Here is a 21,360-nt window from a genome sequence, read left to right on the forward strand (position 1 = left end):
TGAGTACTCGTTTATTCAGTCACCCTTCTAACAACGGCAGCAGAGCTTTTGGTGAACGATGAGCGCGAACAGCAGCAAGACGAGGGAACGGCTAATATCCTCGTTGACCTTTAAAAGACTGCATTGCCTGTGCAGCTCCTGAACACAGACCGTTTGATGATAATTCACTATCATCTTGGAATTCATTTAGGCGATCGCCACATCATCAATGCCGCTGTGGAGACCAGTTGTCGGTCCTAAAGTCAACCTGACTGAGAAGCTTGGAGGTGTCCTGAATGACTGACTGATGTTCATTGTCATTAATTGCGTGACTTCAGTGTCAAGACATATCAGATGCACCATCCACTTTTTTGTTCAGTTCTGATCTGATTCAGATACTTAAATTTAGACGTCTTATGATGGTGATACCAAAACTAGAATCCCTTCAAAAGACAAAAACAATGTAATGTGTTCTTTAAGCAGTTTGTTTGAAGGGTTGGTCAGGCAGGCTTTCCACATAAGCCAAGTGTAGTGGTGCTGTACTGATATTGGATCAGTTTGGTCCCAACACTAATACATTTTTTAAATCGGACACAGGCATTTAAATCCACTTAAAAAAAAGCAAAGGAATGTTATGAAGATGGATAATTTGCTACATATGATGCACAAGAAGTAGTGTGCAAATCATTTCGAAAATTGATTGTTGTCATTTTATATCAATATCTTGTGAAAGGTCTTATTTTGTTAGTTTAAAGAAAAAACTGTTTTCTGGATGATTCTGTGTTGAGATGTCGAGAATTTCAATGTCGATTCAAGAGAGAATGGTGACAATATGTTTTGAATGGTGAACATGTTTTAATGTTTAAGTTCATCAAGTAGATATTTTAAGGTGGGAGTGACAAATGTGTGTTTTTTCAAGGTGTGACGTCATTAATGTATGGTTTAGTTGTCAGGATGTATCTCTCAACTCAGTAGAGCGCATACCTCTGCCAACAGTCCCCTTTAATTCAGTCAGGCCTAATGCAATATCAAACTCAACATCACTATCACTCTCAATTTGCAATCACCCATAATTGCTTAACCATAAAGTAAGCTCACCAAATCTAATTCTCACGTACCAGCCACCTAAATATGTCTGATCTTTTTTATTTATTTTTTTGCATCAATCCCTTTGATTTAACAAAAATGTTAAACACCCTATCTCTCAGTGTTAACAAAAATTTAGTTCCCGGTTCTGTGCGTTAATCCACATCTGCGCCAAAAGTTATCAGGGTCTCTTCTGGTATGCGAATCATCCTCGACCCACGTTTCATGGAAATCTGTTCGGTAATTTATGTGTAACGCTGCTGACAAACCAACAAACAATCGGTCACGGGTTATAAACATAACGTCCGTGGCAGTGTTGATGACATTGCTTTACAGGACTCGCGGCAGGGAACAGCTTCCTTACCCTACTTTGCTGACTCAGTCACTTCTCTGTGTTCGTGTGACAACCTTGAAGAGTCCAGTGAATCTGTCTGCTGTTGTGTTTCCCGCTCTTCTCTCTCGCCAGCACCCTCAACAACAACAACATCAGCCGACTGTCTGTGGCCAGTTTCAACCACATGCCGAAGCTCAGGACCTTGTAAGTGGCACCGCCGACTCCTTGGTACACATTGCGGTCTCGGCGGGGAAGAATTCCTCTCATCCGTGGCCGTTTGTACAATTGATTGATCGATCTGTACTCGCACCTCTCCCTCCTCCACCCACCCTGCTTCTGTCTCCCCATCCTCAAATCTATTATTTCTCCTCCAACCTGTTCTCCCCACCTGTCTGCCTCCCCCCTTTCCTCCTTTCCCTCCTCCACCTGCTCCTCCTCCTCCTCTCCTCCCCCCACAGTCGCCTGCACTCCAACAACCTGCAGTGTGACTGCCACGTGGCCTGGCTTTCGGAGTGGCTGCGACAGCGCCCCCGCCTGGGTCTCTACACACAGTGCATGGCCCCGCCACACTTGAGGGGACACAACGTGGCGGAGGTGCAGAAGAAAGAGTTTGTCTGCACAGGTAGGCTGAGTTGACGCGTTCGCACTGTCATCTGTTCTGTGACTGGCATCCGCCCTGCGTTCTACAGTGGCAAACCCATCTTTGTCTCCGTTTTGCTTTTTCTCACTGTCTTCTGCTCATGCTTTTCAAGATGAGGACGAAGGCAAGTATTCATCTTCCATCGCATGGCTTGGCTCCAACCCCCACGCTGCGAAATATCCAGGGATCAGATTCTTTATAAATGATACTATAGATAGACAAGGTCACGATCAGGTGTAGGAACAGAAAACTCTCTCCCCCCACCTGCACACTTTGTTGCCTCGCTGCTGTTTCGCACTTTCTGTCGGCTTGGGCGTCCGTCGCTTTTGGGGATTTGCACCAAGCATTACTATCATCCATGGATAATATTGGCCCTCTGTCTCTGTGTAGGTCACCAGTCGTCATCATCTTCCTCCTGCAGTGTGTTACAGTGCCCAGAGTCCTGCACCTGCAGTAACAACATTGTGGACTGCAGAGGGAAGGGACTGACAGAAATACCCACCAACCTGCCCGAAACCATTACTGAGATGTAAGGCACACGTACCGTATATAAGCACACACACACACACACACACACACACACACACCTGCTGTACTCCGCATTCAAATACAAGCACACACAATCGCTCGGTGCAGCGATATTTCTCTTGCTCTTTCACTGTGCTCCTTTCCATTTTCCTCCTTTGTCTCCTTCCTTCCTTTTTGTTTCACTACTTCTCTTTCTCTCTGTGCAGTGGAATAAAACCCACAGATCTGTGAAATGAGAAAGCCTGGTCATGCAGCTCTTCCCTGCTTAAGAAAATAATGAAGGGATGAGGGAGGAAGAATTGAAAGATTAATCTGAAGGACAAGGAAGATCGTATCTCTATCGATAAAAAGGAAAGGATTGAGCCAGCAGATTTTTAGGGACACATATGAGGCTTGACTCAAGGATTGACTTGGGCTGAGACTTGACCTACACAAGACTTGATTGGAGGGCAAAAACATTCAGGTCTTGAGCTCTGGCCTGGACGAAACTGAATAACAGCTCTAATCAGGCCTTGTGTGGCCAACATAATGAACATTTAATTATGGGGTCTAGAGATTAAAAGGAATTTGTGTCAGTTAGTTTAAAAAAAAAGAGATGTTGCCAAAGCTTTTCATGGAAAGTGTTCAATTACTGTGACACTCAGAAACCTTTGCTTCAAATCACCTAAACTGTGACTAGTGGACATCACACTGACCCAATTTGGACGTATCTCATTGGATTTGACACTTGACTGGAGACCTGATTATAGCTGAAGGCTTGACTTAGATTTGTCTGGGTTTATTTGAGACTTGACTTGATTTAATACCTGACATGAACCGTGCTTTAACAAGACTAGAGACTTGACTTTTACTCGTTTCAGCTGACTTGAGATTTGAGTTGGGACCAGATTTGACCAGATTTGACTTTGTGTACATGTGTCAAATGATTTGAGAATTGACCTGAACTTTTCTCAAGTGATTGGAGCCTTGAGACTTACTTCTGCAAGACTTAGGACTTGACTCAAACCTCTCTTGATTGATCTGAGTCTCAAGACTTGAGACAAACTTGGACAATACTTGAAATTTGACTTAGACGTGTTGGTTGATTATAACTTGACTTGGACTTGATGTGGTAGTAGATTGGACTTGCTTTTTTCAAAACTTCAAGATGTATACATACCTGATCTTTAGTGTTTGGTGTTGGTTTAACTGAGACCTGACTGGAGACCTGCTTAGACAATAGCTGTAGGACTTTATTTATTCAACTTGTCTCTTGATTTCATATTTGTCTTGAGACCTGCAAGACTCTGGGCCTGGGACTCGACACTTGGACTTGTCTTTTGAATTTATACTTGAGACTACAGTTGAGGCATTGGTTAAAGAGACTTGACTTGAATTTTTCTCAATTGATTCTCAGTAGACTGAAGATATAGTTTCTCAGGACCTCACACTGCCATTGCATTTTTATCCACTGATTTTAGACACAAGTTGGACTGCTGTTGGTTGACTTGAGTCTTGACATGAGATGTGCCGTGACAGGACTTTTAGACTTCACGTGGACCTGCCCCAAATGACAGCAACAAAAAAAAAACAGAAAGTACAACAGTATGCTCCTGTGTGATCAGTCAAACATGTTCGCACTGAAGCTCCGACTGGACCGGAGCTGAAAGGAAAGAGAACAGCAAAATGGAAAACAACCACATTTTAGAGAAATGTTTCACAATGGGATGGTTGGTTTGCAAATCATGTTCCAGCGCCTTTCTTGCCACGGTGACTAAACATGTGAAATGTTTAGTGAACGGCTGTTTGGGTCTGTTTTGTTTGCCCCCTCCCTCCCTCCCTCTCTCCCTCTCCAACTCTCTTTCTCTCTGCCGGCCTGGCTTGAATTGTTTGACGCAGAGTCAGACTGGCACTTAATGGAACACTGCCCAGACAGTTAAGGGTGTGCTCGCCTCTGTGTTTGTGTGTACGTCTGACTGTACGCATGTTAAAGAGGGCAAAAAGATCAGAGAGATGTGACAGACTTTGGCAATGGTCATCAAAGCGCTTTATCTGGAAACGTTCCCCTAAGGCAGAGCCCCCGGGAACAAGCAGCAGTCAAGGATGCAGCAGAGATAGCTCTGTGATAGGGGAATGTTAATGTCGCTCTTCAATGGCCTGTGTGTATGTTTGGTTCCAGACGACTGGAGCAGAACGCCATCAAGGTGATCCCAGCTGGGGCCTTTTCTCCTTATAAGAAGCTGCGCAGGATGTGAGTAGATGAGGAGATACATGTATTGTGCACCCTGTCAGCCACCTACAAAAACGTGGCGTTTCTGTCCCGTTTGCCGAGTGTTTCACTTTCCATGTCTCAAACTCTGTGCCTCTCTGTCTCTTGTTTTCCTTTTTTCCCTTTGGCCCCGCTCTTCACAGAGATTTGAGTAATAACCAGATTTCGGAGTTAGCGTCGGACGCCTTCCAAGGTCTGCGCTCCCTCAACTCTCTGTGAGTACCGTGTGATTATGTATTTATTTCTGATGCAGTTTACACAAAACACCACAAGTTAGCTCTTTGAACCTCGTGTCGCTCTGATCCAAAATCTGTGCAGTCCACATAAAAAGCCACTGTTCATCACAACTTGATTTTGTTTTTGTGGCTTTAGACATCACCTCTATCTGTTATGTTAACACTGTGCTCACCAAGTTAATTTATGAGACATGGGAACACAATAACAAAGCAAGCGAGAGGGGAAAGAAACACAAAGCAGCCAGACAGGCTTTATATAAGAAATAAGTTAAGCCAAATGATCATAACCACTTGATTTGGATGGGAAAACAAAAGTGAGCATGTCCAAACGATTCCTCAGAAAGGTTTAGCAGTATGCTATAGATGCAAGTTAAACCAGGAAGTCAGTCTGTGTATTTGTGATGTATGTTCACAGTGAAATATCTGGGTCATAACCCATCAACTTAACAACAAACTGTCAAGTTTTGGAATCCTCAACATGCTAACACTGTGTGCAAACTCTGTGCTCTGCGTTTAGAGACTTTTTAGCGTCTTTTCAAACCCAGAAATACAATAGCTGAATTATGCTTGTAAACTATCAATATCAGCATCTCTGTTTGCTATGACTACTAACTTTTAGCTACAGTTGTAAGCTGGCATTACTTCCGAGGGCAAGAGTTAGCATATTATTAGCTAACTACATTGTAATAGGTAAGTAGGTTACAAGAGAGCCAGTACAACTCCAATCCCGCACGTTAGCACTAATATTAATTGAGCTCTGCTGAACTTCTGTGCAACGCTAGCTACCTCTAGCTTGCTAGCTCCAGCAGCATTACATAACATAAACAACTCGTCCACAGGTTTGTATAAAGAAGCTAGAGAGATGGGAAAGGTCTCATTTTCACGCCGCATTGCAATCTGCTCACAAATGGCAGATAAAAAAAGTGATTAATTAAGTTAATTGCTTCAAATTGTTGAGCCGGGCCCCTTTAACAACCTTTTATTTGATCTAAAATTACCCTGTCCACCACAGTGGTTTGACTGAAAAAGAAAGAAAACAGTAACATTTCTGTTGTTGTCGCAAGAAGTTTGAATGATTTTGATAAATACTAAATATTTTATCACATTTGCCACATAATTCAATAAAATGCACTCCCGTGTCAAGCAACCCAAATACAGTGAAAGAATGTGACGCACTTTCGACGAGCACGTTGATGCTGCCGGCCTCCTCTTCGGTCTGAATCACAGGTCAGACCATCTGCTTTGCGTGTGAAGCTTTGTGAGGGAGGACGGCGGAGAGAGGAGCCGGAGAGGGACCGAGGGATGTAGAGTTATTTCATGAAGGAGTTATATTAAGGTCTCGTCTCTTCAAAGTCAATAATTCATAAATGCTGAATTGCTGAATGGAGGCTTCTGCCACCTCATTACACATTCACCACAGAGAGAATGGGACACACACATTCATGCTGACACACCACATACAGTATGGCTTTCACATTAGGCTGCGCTGTGTGTTCATTGTGTGTCAGGGTTCGGTTATGGAGGATGTAAATGAGCCATCAATTCTGTCTGTGCGTCTGTCTGTACATGTGGACGTGTGAAACAGTATGTGCTAATGTGTGTGTGTGAGACATAAATGAAGCATCCACTCCCAGGTTGTGTGTTTCCCAACCTCAGGTCTCACAGGGAGAGCCACTCAGCACAATGAAATAAAAGCCAATCTAAAACACATGTCTTTAGACTGCCTACATACACAGTTCAACTCAGCGTGGAGCGTAAAGATGACTGATAACTCTCCCTGTGTGTGTGTGTGTGTGTGTGTGTGTGTGTGTGTGTATGAGGTATTTGTTGGGCGAGGCAGTGGAAGTCTCAGCCTTGACCTGTTTGTGTACGCAATCTGGTGTATTTATAAAAAGCTTTTCTCTGATAACGGAGAGCATTACTCAGACCGTGAGTCAGATTTATGGAGTTCTCTTTTTTTTATTGTGACATTCAGATGAAAAGTGTTCATAACTAGTTCTACTTTACCTCCTTAGTGTTGAATTACAGCCAGGTGTTGGCACAGAGTCACAGAGCTGATGTTTTTACTGGTGTCAGCCATAAAGGAAGCAAAGAAAATGGGCTGGTATTGTTTTTGGTGAAGGTCTTATCATTTCAGGTCTCAGTGCTTTCCTCTGGATGTTTCAGTGCTATTCTCACCAAAGAGCCAAAGTCCCACCATCTTAGTTTTTATGCTGCCCTCATGTAATGCTGACAGAACTGGAGGAACTGTTAAACCTTGTGTTACTCTAACCTGGGAGGGTTAAATCCTTATTCCGAGACGGTTACACCCATAATTTGGCTTGTAGTCGCTCTGGATAAATCGCCCAAATTTGTTATTTACTTTTCATGAAGGTCATCTGCATTGTTAATACGTTCACAATACATTTATAAGGATATAATCATGCCTGACAACTTGGAAAAGGGTTTATGAAGTATTACAAGTGGTGGACATTCATAACACTATATACCTCCATGCCAAAGTGACAACAGTGTTTGAAAAGAAGAATCTGAGTCCCTGGTTAGGGCCCAGACAAAACGAACCAACATCAAAGAACTGCCATTAGCAAGTTAGCTCAGTTAGCCGCGGTTCAGACTGGGAGCTTGAAGACCGGGCCAGGCGAACAAATGATATTTTCAGTTGAACGTTTTCAACTTAAATTCTCATGTATTGCCCCTTTAAGTAAAGGGACAGCACTTTATAAGGTTATTAGCAGTTGTGTGATACCACATGGGTCCTCTTGACACTGCAATCATGAGGACTCATGAGAAGTATTTCATGGCTGCAAACAAAATGTAAGACAAAAGAAAATCCATGGCCATTATCAAAGTCTTTATTTGACAGACACGATATGACCTTAAAAGGAGTTACCATTATGTTAATTGTGTGATATATCATCTTAGATTATACATATTTGGTGAAACAAAAAGTTAGTGTTAAAATCAGATTTCAGTAAGATATACTCTCTTGACGATGGGGCTTTGCAGCCATTTTGACACAGATTTGAATAATTTGTAGCTGTCAGACACATTTCCAATACCCGTGAGTCAGACTTACAATACGTTTATCCACGGGCTGCTTATAATTAGGGTCTGTTACAGTTTGAGATGAATGCACCTTTCACTGGCACGCCGTCAAAGACTAATAGGAGCCGCGTTTGTTCAACATTAACAAAATATTAAATTTAGGTTTGATTGAGTGTAATTATCCCATCAGAAACAGATGCTAGAGGAGGAGAACGCTGTGAGAATTGGGAGGATTTGGCTCTCTTGACAGTGTTGATATTAATAGTATTAGTGGAGAACATGTGTGGTCCTGTTCATGACTTATTAATGCAATGTTTGTGCTCCACAGGGTACTATACGGGAACAAGATCACGGAGATTTCCAAGGGACTGTTCGAAGGATTGTTTTCTCTGCAGCTATTGTGAGTGCACGCACGCACAAAAACACACACACACACACAGCTGTGGCTGTAGCTGCAGCTAAGATCTTACATCCGCAGCTCATTGATATTCTACTGAAAAGTGCTTACCTCAAATATTGTCATCAGAGTGGAAACATCATGATTGAAAGCCATCATCACTGACCTGTAACATCTGAAACACTCATAGAAGAATGATAACAGAAGCATCCTTCTCTCTCTCCTTCATCCTGTCACTTCTTCATTATTCCAGGTTGCTGAATGCTAATAAGATAGCGTGCCTCCGTGTGGACGCATTTCAGGACCTCCACAACCTCAATCTGCTCTCGCTATACGACAACAAGCTCCAGACCATCGCCAAGGGGACGTTCTCGTCGCTGAGAGCCATACAAACACTGTGCGTACACACACACACACACACACACACACACAATGAATAAGTAATTGTGAGACTGTAGCTGACAGTCATCAAAATAATCACTGATATCTTTTAAGAATAGCACTGAAGAAAAACTCATGAATATTGTAAGAAGAACAGCTTGTGGTTTCCGCGTCTTTCTGGGCCGTTGTTTGTTTTTGTTCCCACTTGTCAGAAGACCTTTTTTTTTATTGTTAATCAGCAGCAGGCCGGAACAGATTTTGTAATATAAAAAACTACCTCTTTTTAAACGCACACATTTTGCACTGGTGTTTCAAATTACACACATAGATCTAGGCGTATCATAGAAGAGGTGAATACTTCTTTACACCACTTTAATCTGCTTTGAAACGATTCGATCGTCTTAGTCTTAGCACCCCTGGTCAGATTCTTACTGCTCTGTCTCTCCTCCTTTTTAGTGGACACAACAGGAGGAGAGATTATAAAACACTGAAACACACAAACTGTCTTATATAATACATAGCACATCATAGGATGATTCATAAGAGTGTGCACAGGTGGACTTTTCCAATCACAGACAAGTGTATCCTGTGGCCATATCCACATTCAGCTCACTTGTGTGTTTTGTTTCTGTGTGATGTTTCTGTGTGTGTGTATGTGTGTGTGTGATATGTGGGTGTTTCAGTCACTTAGCCCAAAACCCATTTATCTGCGACTGCCATCTGAAGTGGCTGGCAGACTACCTTCAGGACAATCCCATCGAGACGAGTGGCGCCCGCTGCACGAGCCCCCGGCGGCTCGCCAACAAACGAATCGGACAAATCAAGAGCAAGAAGTTCCGCTGCTCAGGTATGAACACACACTGCATCGTAAACACACCGGTTTATTTCTTATTATTATTGTTGGCAAGCGTATAGATCCTACACATTAACTTACCAGACTGACAGACTGGCGACGTTTACATGCACGCTGATACTCCACTGTGATTCTGAACATGACAGTATTCATTGACAAAAGGCCTTCCTCCAAATGTAGCTTTTTCCAGTTAAGACGTGTGTGATATGTAATATTTCTAGGCTGATTGCCGCCAGTAAAAGAAAAATGAAAAATAAGCATGATGAAACAAACCTTTATATTGTCAGTAATAATTATCAGATAAAGAAGAAAACATTTGTCTCATTATTTTGACTTTTTATCTCTCTTTATCTCATAAATGTGACCTTGAATCTCTTAATTTTGACTTTTGGATCATAGTTTTGAATTGTTTATCTCATAATTAGGAATTAATCTAATAATTTTATCTGATAGATTCGATTTTTTTCTCTTAAACATGACTTTATTTCTCAAAATGATTACATTTATCTGGTAATTTCAGTTTTTTATCTCATTATTTTGGTTTTACCTCTTAGTTTCCTTTTTTTAAATGTCTTAAACATTGCTTTTTATCTTATTATTATGACATTGTGTCTTATGATTTCAGTTTTTGGTGTGTTGTCATGGATGCGTCCAACACAAACCAACTAGTCAACAGTTTACAGTGTTGCTGTAGAGATGCATGGCCAAACGACAAGCCCACATCTCTCGTCAGAAAGAGAAACACACAACGTTATAAACATTTTGTAAGACTTCAGTATCAACAGATTTCATTTGCACAAATATCGAACTGCTGACCTCTCTAGGAAGATGGTTGGAGGAATGAAAGGAGGGAGGCTGTGTTGGCCGCACCGGTGGAAAACTTTACGGCTGCATGTAAACAGGAATATTGCTGGAATATTCACTGTTGTTAGCCATAGAAATGAAAAAAAAACAATAACAAATGAAGCCAAAAATTTGAATATCTTGTGCATGTAAACTTAGTCATTGTTTTCTGTCCTGTGTTCTCATTCTGTGTCTTCCTGCTGGGATTTTCCCTCAGCCTCTCTTTACTAACCTCAACTCCCTGTTTTCAGCAGTTTCTGGCATCTCTCTCTCTCATTTTGCCACACACACACACACACACACACACACACGCATACACGCACACCAACACAGACAGTGAGTACTTTCTTCCAGTCTAGCCTTTTGTTCTTTTGTTGTTTTTTTTCACTTTCACTCTCTCTGTCTCTGTCTCTCCATTAGCCAGAGAACAGTATTTCATCCCAGGTATTGTACATCGAGCATGTGTGTGTGTGTGTGTGTGTGTGTGCGCGCACGCGCGCGTGTCTGTGTGTGAGACACTGATCACGGGAGATGCTGCACACGTACACGCTCTTGACACTTGAAGTGACTTGCCTTGACTGACACCTTTTGAATGCCACGACATTTGCTCTTAATGACCTAACATACGTCGTTAATGCATCACATCTGTCCGAGCACCAGATAATCACCTTTTTCGCGGCGGTAACCGTAACCTTGGCGATGGAGGGAGAAAAAAAAAAATAAGAAAACAACCAACTGGATTAATAAGCTCAGGCCGCCGTCGCCAGGGCACTGCATGCGAGACTAAATGAAAGTATATTGGTACAGCGATCACAGAGACTATATTTGATACAAGTCCTCCTCGCTTCTTAGCCCCATCTAATGATATCTAATGTATGAGCGTGTGTCCGCGAGCATCTGTGTCTGTTTTGCCCACTGCAGAACATCAAAAGGTCACACAGTTACCATGCTCAGAGGGGCGCTGGGAAATATGTAAATCAGACATGCATATGAGATCAGTAGCAGGGCTAAAGGCGGTCATTACCACCGTGGCACACAGAGGAGGCATGAGAGCGAGCGTGTGTGTGTGTGTGTGTGTGCGTGTGTGTGTGTGTGTGCGTGCGTGAACGTGTGTGTGTGAATGTGTGTGCTCACTGCAGTCATTAACTCACCGGGGGGACAGAGGTTTTTCAAAGCCCAGATACCACATACGGGGCAAAGCTGAATAATTTAAGAGCGTTTGCGGTTGAAAAGTTGAATAAACATGTTTTATTCTGCGGTGCAACCTTGGGTACGGGGCTTTAAATCAATACATCTGAAATCCTCTAATCTGCATCGCATCCCCCCTCTTTCGCGCCGTATTGTTTTGGAACGCCGCTCGAGCAACAACTCTGATGATTTCCAATTCTTTAAGTTCCAGTCGCTCCCCTGCGACCATTTTCTTGTTTTGTTCCTGTGAAGACTGGACCTGATGGAAAATTAAATGAACTTGCGAGTGTTTAGACTTGCACAAAAAAAAATAAATAAAATGTGGCGCCTTTGTCTGGTTATGTGTGCGTTTTGTCATCTCGCACATGTTCTCGAATCGGTCCGGCTCCGAGCGACCGTGTGTTGGATGGAAGCACCCACCGAATGTCATGTTATGCCAGCACGATTCTCACTGTTCACGAGTCATTACCCCTTTAAATGAATCACTGGCCCGCGGGACTGCACACGGAATAAAATTGCTGCACTTTTTCTCAGTTTTTCATCAGCCTCTTTTTTTTTCCCCCCTCCTGTTCGAACAAACAAGTTAAATCCCTTCTTCTTTCTCCTACTGCCTCTCTCACACACTCAGGAGTACACCATGTCGGCTGTAAGTAACTCACACACACACACACACACACGATTACACACGGTTTCTTGCGTCAACTCCGAACCCCTCACCTCTCTCCTCCTCAGCCGGCCCTCTGACCTTTGACCTCTACCAACACAGTGACCTTTGACCCCCCTCCGTGACTCCTCCTTGTCTGTGTACAAACAAAAAACAACAAGATTCATAACATCAACGTGTGTGTGTGTGTGTGCGTGTGTGTGTGTTTGCTGTTACACGTGTGTGTTTGTGTGTCTCCTAGAAGTCCAGGCTTCTCTTGCCTTCAGTGCTGCTGTAACTCTCCTCCCACTCCTCTGTAACTCCTGCTCTCGTCTGTGAATTTAGATGTCTAGATGTTCCAGTCTCTCCTTCTCTTCCCTCCTTCCCCTGCCCTGTCCGATCTCCTCCTCCTCTCCTCCTCCTCCTTCTTATCATTGCTCCCCCTCTCCCCTTCATTCCGAGCGATACAATTACGTATTTCTCTTCCATTTTGGACCTTGTCTTTTCATCTTTCTTTCTTTAGTTCCTCCTCTTTTTATCCTTACCTTTAGCCTCAGCATCCTCTCCTCTCCTCTCCTCTCCTCTCCTCTCCTCTCCTCTCCTCTCCTCCACCCCATCTATCCTTGCAACTCCTCCTCCTCACACCCTCGCACCTCCTTCCTATACACTTCTTTCCTTTCCTCCCCTTCTATCATTCTTATTGTTGCTTCCCGTCCTTCTTCTCCTCCTCTTCCTCCTTCCCCTCCTCCTCACCTGCAGCTTCACTCTTAATCATTTCATCTTCCTCTCATCATTTCTCCCTTTCCCTTCCCACCTTGCCTCTCCTCTCCTGCCTCTTTTTCGTTCCTGCCATTGTTTCTCCTCTCCTTCTTATCCTCACATTTTCTCCACCCCAACCTTCTTCTACGCCCTTAAACCTCCCCCACCTTTTTGTATACTCATTGCCACTGTTTCTCTCCACCACCACATCCCTCCCCCCTCCTCCTCCTCCTCCTCCTCCGCCTCACCTGCGCCTCCTCTCCTATTCTTTCAGTCTCCCTCTCATCTTTTCCTCTCCTCCCATTGTCTCTCACCTCTTTCTCGCTCACCCTTCCCCTCTAATCCTCCCTCTCCTCCACCTCATCCTCACCTCCCTTCCCTTGCTCCCCACCTCCCCCTCCTCCTCCCTCTGTCCTTCCCTCCCCCGTGTTCCAGCGGAGGAGCAGTCAGTCAGCAGGTTGTTCCTTTGTGCTTGATCTAACCATGTGGCTGCCAGGTTCCTATAGTGGAACATGGTTCTGTCAAGCACCATGGAACGGCCCTGCAAACCCTACAGCAAGGCCACGACGCAAGAGACAGCAGTCTCCCGTTACCCCGCAACCTCTGTGTGTGTTTGTATGTGTGTGTCTGTGTGTGTTTTTATATGTGTGTTCATGTGTGTGTGTGTGTGTGTGAGAGAGCGAGCGCGAGAGCATTTTTCTGCTCCGATCTGATTTGCGAAGCTGCTTTGTTTGTGCTGTGGTTTCTAACACTAACACTTGCCTCATAGTCTGACAGGACTGAGAGCCTCCGATGTTTTTGTTCTCACGTGGATGCGTGTGCGCCTGTATGCGTGTGTTGATCTCGACAGTTTACGTGTCTCGGGTCATGAACCTGGCTCCGTTGAGGCCGTGACACACACAAAGCATTTTGAGGTAATGCTCGGGGGGGGACATAATCAACAAGGGGTTTTTGGGGATTTTTTTCGAAATGTCCGTTTTGATGATATCACACGGCTCCTCGGCACCACCTCAAAATTCTTCCATTGTGTCACAGCCTTCACTTTGGCCGGCCGCTGTGTTTTTGTGGAACCGGTACCAGTAAATGCTGGGGTTCGACACCGGCACGGTGAGGCCTTTCAGTGACGTCCTGCTTGTGATTGTGACCAGGTACGGAGGATTACCGCAGTAAGCTAGGAGGGGACTGCTTCGCCGACCTGGCCTGCCCCGAGAAGTGCCGTTGTGAGGGCACCACGGTCGACTGCTCCAACCAGAAACTCACCAAAATACCAGATCACATCCCGCAGTACACTGCAGAACTGTGAGTCACGCTGTATTGGATTACTACAAAGTGTATCCACGTGTGCGGTGTAGAGGAAGCCTCGCTTCAGCTCTTCTGTCTCCTCTGTTGTTCTCTGTCTCTGTCTCTGACCACCCTCCTCTCTCCTGTTTCTAGGCGTCTGAACAACAATGAGTTCACTGTGCTCGAGGCGACGGGGATCTTCAAAAAGTTGCCTCAGCTGAGGAAGATGTGAGTCAGACGTGTTGTAAACATAACGGGTACACGGCATTGCATGTTGTTGTCAGGAAGTCGTACAGAGGTCACACAGAGAAAACTGTGATCATACGCCAAAAATTGAAATCAACCATGTGTATTTTTCTTCATATTTCGTCTTTCCTGCTTCCCCTCCTCCCAGCAACCTGAGCAACAACCGTATCACCGACATCGAGGAGGGGACATTTGAAGGAGCCTCAGGGGTCAATGAGCTGATTCTGACCTCCAACAGACTGGAGAACATACACCACCGCATGCTGAAGGGACTCGGCGGCCTCCGCACACTGTGGGTGCACACACGGGGCGGGCTGGGAAGTAACAGATTACATGTAATAGAATGTGAAGGAATAAACGTTTCAGTGTTGCTACGACTATGTTGATTATGTTGAGGAGATATTCATTGAAGCTAGCATGCTAACCAGCTAACCCCGGCCAGCCCTGGCCCAAAGCTCCTGTGCTAGCAGTGTAAGCACCAACACTTTGCTCCAAGCTCACCGCTAACAGAAGCTACAGCTAGCAGCAGCTACAGCTAGCAGCAGCTAGTGGTTACCATGCTGAGCCATGCATACAAGTTTGACAGGTGGCCAGTTCCTACGTATTGAGAATCCAATTTTTAGAATCCAACGGATTACTTACTAGCCACATCATTTGTATTCAGTAACTGACTTCATTTCAAAATAATCTGACCCAATCCTGCACTCACACACACAGTTACTTAAACTCACATGCCATCATATTGTCATATCCAGTGTGTACATACTCAGATACTGCGGCAACGTCCATACAAACATGTGAGCATGCATAATTCACAGGTGTATTTTAACCTAAATATACCTGTATTTATTGTTTTTTTTCTCCTGTAAAAACACAGTGTATTCAATAATTTTGTCTGTGTGTGTGTTTGTTTGTGTGTGTGTGTGTGTGTGTGTGTGTGTGTGTGTGTGTGTGTGTGTGTGTGTGTGTGTGTGTGCAGCATGCTGAGGAGTAACCGCATCAGCTGTGTGAGCAACAGCAGCTTCGTGGGGTTGAGCTCAGTGCGTCTCCTGTCGCTCTACGACAACCAGATCACCTCCATGAACCCAGGAGCCTTCGACACGCTGCACTCCCTGTCCACGCTGTGAGTACACACACTCGGACACACGCGTGCACATGCGTACGTCCAAAACACACACAGACAAAAACACGTTTCTTTTTGTTCTCCAGCAACCTGCTGGCCAATCCCTTCAACTGTAACTGTCACCTGGCCTGGCTCGGTGACTGGCTGAGGAGGAAGCGTATCGTCACCGGTAACCCTCGCTGCCAGAGTCCTTATTTCTTAAAGGAGATCCCCATCCAGGATGTAGCTGTCCAGGACTTCGCCTGTGAAGATGGTGAGATCGAGGCACATTTACACCTTCCAAGTTCTTCATAAGATATGCATCATCTGCTGTCCTGACAATTTTTCATTTTTTCCATTACCACTTTTCTAATCATCCTTCCTACTCTCTCCACCACTCCATCCACCTGCCCTTCTCCGTCAGGTAACGATGAGAACAGCTGCTCTCCGGTGCTGAGGTGTCCGGCAGAGTGTTCCTGTCTGGACACTGTGGTGCGCTGCAGCAACAAGGGCCTCACCACGCTGCCCAAAGGCCTGCCCAAGGAGACCACTGAACTGTGAGTTGGAGGCCGACGCGTCATTTAGTAACTAAGTGGTATAACGATTTGACAAGGCTGCCGCACTGGACCTCAGAGGAGACAGAGACAGAGAAGGACACTAGCCATGCTTCCATTAACATGTTTTTGTAGTGTTTGAAGTGTTGCATTAGAAAACATTTGTCAGATATGTTTGTTTTTTTGCCTTTTCAAAACTGAAACGCCTCATCTGTCCACTGCGAACTGATGTAACCTTCCACACACGTTTTCTATTGTTTTCACCCATTAGACATACACCATCATTAAACACGATGAATGAACCAACTCCTAAGAATCACTTTACAGTCGTAGATGGAAAGAAGCATTCATTGGCTTTTTTCTTTTTCAGATTTTTCTCAAAAATTCAGTTAAAAGTTTACATTAGATTACACACCTTTCATACATTTGAAAGGAATCGTTCAGCTAGAAACGTAGTCTGTTTTCAGCTTTGTGACAAAGCATTTTTCAGATAATCAGCGGGGTTCAATCTGTTTTATATAGCTTTGACAAGTTTGAGATGTTTCAAAACCCATAAAGAATAATTGATAAAGCAGTTTTCCATGATTTGAGACATTTTAGATCTCCAAAGTAGATAGCACAGTTAGATTTAAGGATGATTTGTCATTGGCAGCTTTCTGTGAAGGATTTCTTAAGTGTTTTAGTTCACATTACTTGTTCATTTCATTTTCATAATTTCTGAGGATGGTGAAGCCATAGCGGAGGTCAGAGACCAAAATTTACAGGGAGTTGCTGCCATTCTAGCATCAAAGTTGTCCATCTCAGAAAGCTTCAAACTGCACATCTGAATCAGTCTTTAACTTACCGAAGTCTGCACATGGTCAGAAAACAAGCGAAAAAGCCTGAGCGCAGGCTTACAGAGACACAGGTACACATACTGGAGGCTTACCGAAGATTATGTTCCAATCCAAAACACACAAAACCCCCGATGATCCGAAAATTATAGCCCTAAATTAAACATCAGACAGCAGGTGTGGTGGTGCTTTCTCTCATTTCACAGTTTCTCCTGTGAGCCTTCTCCAATATTAACAGAGACTTAATTAATACGGCGGATTAATAGCACATTGTCACACAGTGAAGGAGATAGGTCTGCGGTCGTGTGTGTGTGTGTGTGTGTGTGTGTGTGTGTGTGTGTGTGTGTGTGTGTGTGTGTGTGTGTGTGTGTGTGGGTGTGTGGTTACACTGTATTAGGATGCCTCCTGTGGGGATATTAAACTCCTCTGTTTATTATGGCTGTAGCTGTAATGACTGCTCATTCCCGCAGATGAGGAATTTCCCACATGGTTAAATAACTTAATTTTCTCCCTTCTCATTTTCTCTCTCTCTCTCTCTCTCTCTCTCTCTCTCTCTCTCTCTCTCTCTCTCTCTCTCTTTCAAAACCCTCCCGACATCCTCCATCTTTGTCTTTCCTCCTTCTTCTTTTGTTTCCCACCTTCCTCCTCCTCCTCCTCCTCTCTGTCTGTCTGTCTCTCAGGTATCTGGATGGAAACCACTTCACTCAGGTTCCCGTGGAGCTCTCCAATTACAAACACTTAACGCTCATGTAAGTCTCACACACCTGCACACAGACACACACAGACATCAGACATTGATTCATAAATCGGAAAGCAAACACGCTTTTAATCAGGATCGTGACTTTGCTCGAACTCGTGTTCCCTGCTTCTCAAGACCTAAACTAACCAACTGGCATTCAGGCAGAGCTCTGTGTTGTTTCACTTTCCATGTGGCCCTGATGTGGGCATGACAACCCGAACATACAGAGCACAGAGGAATGCACTCTACTGTATATAGTCTGCGTGTGTGTGTGCATTTGTTTACGCATGTGTTGACGGTGCTGCCTGTGTGTGTTTTATGTCTCTGTTATCGTTTTCTTTTTCAGTGATTTGAGTAACAACCAGATCAGCACGTTGTCCAACCACAGCCTCAGTAACATGTCCGAGCTGCTTACCCTGTGAGTCTGGCTTTATATCAGTCCCTTTGCAGTGTGTGTGCGTGTGTGCGTGCGTGTGTGTGTGTGTGTGTGTGTGTGTGTGTGTGTGTGTGTGTGTGTGTGTGCATGCTGGCTCAGAGAGGAGCCCTTGATATAATGGAAGCAGTAATCAAATAAGCACTTGCATATGGTATAATGTTTTTGTTGAGCTGTCTCATGATGAATAGAAAAACTTTCAGAAACATGGTCCATCAACATGACAAACTTTAATGCAATGACAAAGCATTAATTGCTAAAAAAAAAAAAATATAAATACAGAGTAAAAAAACAAAACAGTCAAGGAGCATCAGGCTGCATCATTGATATCTAGATATTTTGAAATCTCCTCAAAAGGACTTTAAAAAAGACCGGGTGACTTGCTTGATTTTCTTGGGGGGTTTTTTTTGGTTTTTGGTTTTTGGGTTTTTTTTCGAATAATCAAGAAAGCAAGTTGCCTTCATATAGCACTTACATGTACCATAACCTGGATGAAATATGGTCTCATGACTTAACATTAATCTCAATGTATTATCCAGTCCTACCACAGAAGAGGGATCCCTCTCCCAAGATGAGCGGACACTCAGTAGATAGTTTCATGTACGGAACAGGCCAATAAAATCAAAGTATACTAACTGAGATGACAAAAATCAGCAAATAAAATCACAATATACACACATTTTGATGACGAAAATATGGATATATGTATACTGTGAAACATAAGCGAAGAGTGTGAATCAACCATGGAGACCTGGAAGGAGGATATGCCTCATGAATACAGAACACACAAACTTCTATCCATCAATAAGTTGTTTCCAGTTAGACTTAAATGTGTAAATGTAGAGTGAAATTGCCTCAGAAATGCACATAAAAATCTGACCAACAGGGCAAAAATAATCCCCCTTAGAGTGCAGGATGTTGTGTGTGGAACATGTTAATGATTGTGTGTGTGCGTCTGACTGGGTGGACATGTCTTGTGTTTGCTCGACTGCTTTGCTCAGTGGAATGAAGTTATAAACAGGATTGTGCTCTGAAATGTGGTGCTGCATTTGAAGATATCTTGAGCAAAATGTCTGCGTTTGTCTCCGTGTTAACATGTTTTTACTCTGTGTGCAAAGAATCCTGAGCTACAACCGCCTGCGCTGCATACCAGTGAGGGCGTTTGACGGGCTCAAGTCCCTCCGTCTGCTGTGAGTAGCCGTCTCGACACACGCCAGAGCTTGTGGATAACTCTGAAACACTGAGGCAGTCCAGACATTTACCATCCAGACTCGTGTCTACACTCCTGTGCCCCCTCTTTCTTTCTCTCTTTTGCCCTTTCCCAGGTCTCTCCATGGTAACGACATATCACTGATACCAGAGGGAGCCTTCAAAGACCTGTCATCGCTCTCCCACCTGTGAGTAGCATCAAAATACAAACACACACAAATATCACCGCTCATGTCATTCTCCAGGATTGAAATGTCCACATTTCAATATTATGGAATTGCAAAATAAGGAAACATATTATCATGACAAAAGAGAGTTTCTCTCATCGTCTGAAAGAAAAGTGCCTGTTTGGTGAGACCTGTCTGTTAATGTATCGGGCTGACAGATGTGACTGAGCAACAAACCAACCAGCAGTCTCACGCTACTGAACCTCCTCTGTTCAGAGTCACTCTTGTACCCTTCTATAGTACTGGCAATAGATCCATACGTTTTTCGCTAAATAATCGATTTTTGGGGCGAAATCTGCTAAATTGATTTACTGCGTAACAGGTTTTACATCTTGTTAAACACCCACACTTGGGGGAAGTCTCCAGTGTAGAAACTCTGCATTCAGCACGCGTGAGGATGCTTTTAATCAATATTCAGACAAACAGCCTGTAACACAGGAGAATCTTGTCAGAAACAATAAAATGAGGACTGAATAACTGATTTAGGCACTAAGAAAACTTTGCTAAACTAACTTTGCTCAAGGGGTGGAGGGAAAAATTGATTCTCAGATGCAGAAGATGTAGAAATAAATCTGAAATTTAAAACACTGTGTTCACGATTGATTGTGGTTTTGATCACCTGTAAAAATAATGTCCGACTCGGTGGTGGAATATTCACGCTCTAAGCTGGGCAACTTCTTGAGTTTTGGTAAGGATGTTTTTTTAAGTCAAGCTGAAATAAAAAATGCGATCTCATTTTGCACCTACAACAATTTATGTACATTTTTGTATTTCACGTCCAAATTTGGTTATGATTTCTGCTTAAGTAATCTCGTACTAACAGATTTCAACCAATAATATCACGCCATCCAGCCATCAATCAATCTTCAACTCAGATTCGAATGGTGCGGTACAGATTCACGTCCCTGCCGATGTTTTGCCGCTTGTTATCTCAAAAATAAGCATTCCATAGAGAGAGTGCAGAGGCTATATTGGATGCTCACCAGTGTTGGATGGAAGCAAAAGGCGATGCCGTGATGCAGTGCCAGTGTCCACACCAGGCGGCTCACTACGATCAGCACCACGGATAGCGCTGGTGATGGCTGCTGCTTTAGTTACATCCCACCGCAGACCACATGTCTACCGCTTAGCAATAATCCAAGATATGTAACAAATGCAGCATATTTTATAGTTTAACAATACACTATTATTGAATTAAAACAGTAAACTTCAACCTCTGAAAGTAAGTTTTCAGAAACCGGTACAGATACATCCGCCATAGTGTCACCCAACCTATTCAATCGGTCAGGCTCTACTGGGAACTGTTTTTCGTAAGAAACATGTATAATGTAATGTATAAATTGTCAAAGTTATAGTGCTAAAAACTTAAACTTGAGCTATAGTAGCAAAATGTGTCATCATGAGTTATCATCCGTCATAAAAGCAGTGCAGTAAGTAAGCTATAACAAGCTAAATCCCGAATAACTGCAGTTTTTACACTTTTATTTAATTTTTATTTATGAGGCGTAACACAGTTAATGTACTTTTTTTGGGGGGGAGAAATATATAAGCTAGATGCTGTCAGTCAACCACATTT

The 21,360-nt window shown here is 43.6% G+C and overlaps 1 protein-coding gene across 4 annotated transcripts in view; it reads left to right on the top strand.

Moving 5' to 3' along the window:
- slit2 (slit homolog 2 (Drosophila)) overlaps positions 1-21,360 on the top strand; it is a 94,456-nt gene that overhangs the window by 59,504 nt on the left and 13,592 nt on the right. For 2 of the 4 annotated variants that reach the window (XM_037086940.1, XM_037087008.1), the window contains exons 7-25: positions 1,532-1,603; positions 1,858-2,021; positions 2,430-2,568; positions 4,726-4,797; positions 4,959-5,030; positions 8,425-8,496; positions 8,747-8,890; positions 9,558-9,721; positions 10,991-11,014; positions 14,309-14,459; positions 14,595-14,669; positions 14,836-14,979; positions 15,667-15,810; positions 15,897-16,063; positions 16,214-16,346; positions 17,857-17,925; positions 18,262-18,333; positions 19,467-19,538; positions 19,674-19,745. In XM_037086940.1, the coding sequence (XP_036942835.1) occupies positions 1,532-1,603; positions 1,858-2,021; positions 2,430-2,568; positions 4,726-4,797; positions 4,959-5,030; positions 8,425-8,496; positions 8,747-8,890; positions 9,558-9,721; positions 10,991-11,014; positions 14,309-14,459; positions 14,595-14,669; positions 14,836-14,979; positions 15,667-15,810; positions 15,897-16,063; positions 16,214-16,346; positions 17,857-17,925; positions 18,262-18,333; positions 19,467-19,538; positions 19,674-19,745 (2,022 nt within the window). The remainder of the gene's footprint in view (positions 1-1,531; positions 1,604-1,857; positions 2,022-2,429; positions 2,569-4,725; positions 4,798-4,958; positions 5,031-8,424; positions 8,497-8,746; positions 8,891-9,557; positions 9,722-10,990; positions 11,015-14,308; positions 14,460-14,594; positions 14,670-14,835; positions 14,980-15,666; positions 15,811-15,896; positions 16,064-16,213; positions 16,347-17,856; positions 17,926-18,261; positions 18,334-19,466; positions 19,539-19,673; positions 19,746-21,360) is intronic. The other 2 variants (XM_037087084.1, XM_037087168.1) reach the window with 1 other exon arrangement.

Source organism: Acanthopagrus latus, chromosome 1 (assembly GCF_904848185.1).
Source record: "Acanthopagrus latus isolate v.2019 chromosome 1, fAcaLat1.1, whole genome shotgun sequence".
NCBI classification, from domain to species: domain Eukaryota; kingdom Metazoa; phylum Chordata; class Actinopteri; order Spariformes; family Sparidae; genus Acanthopagrus; species Acanthopagrus latus.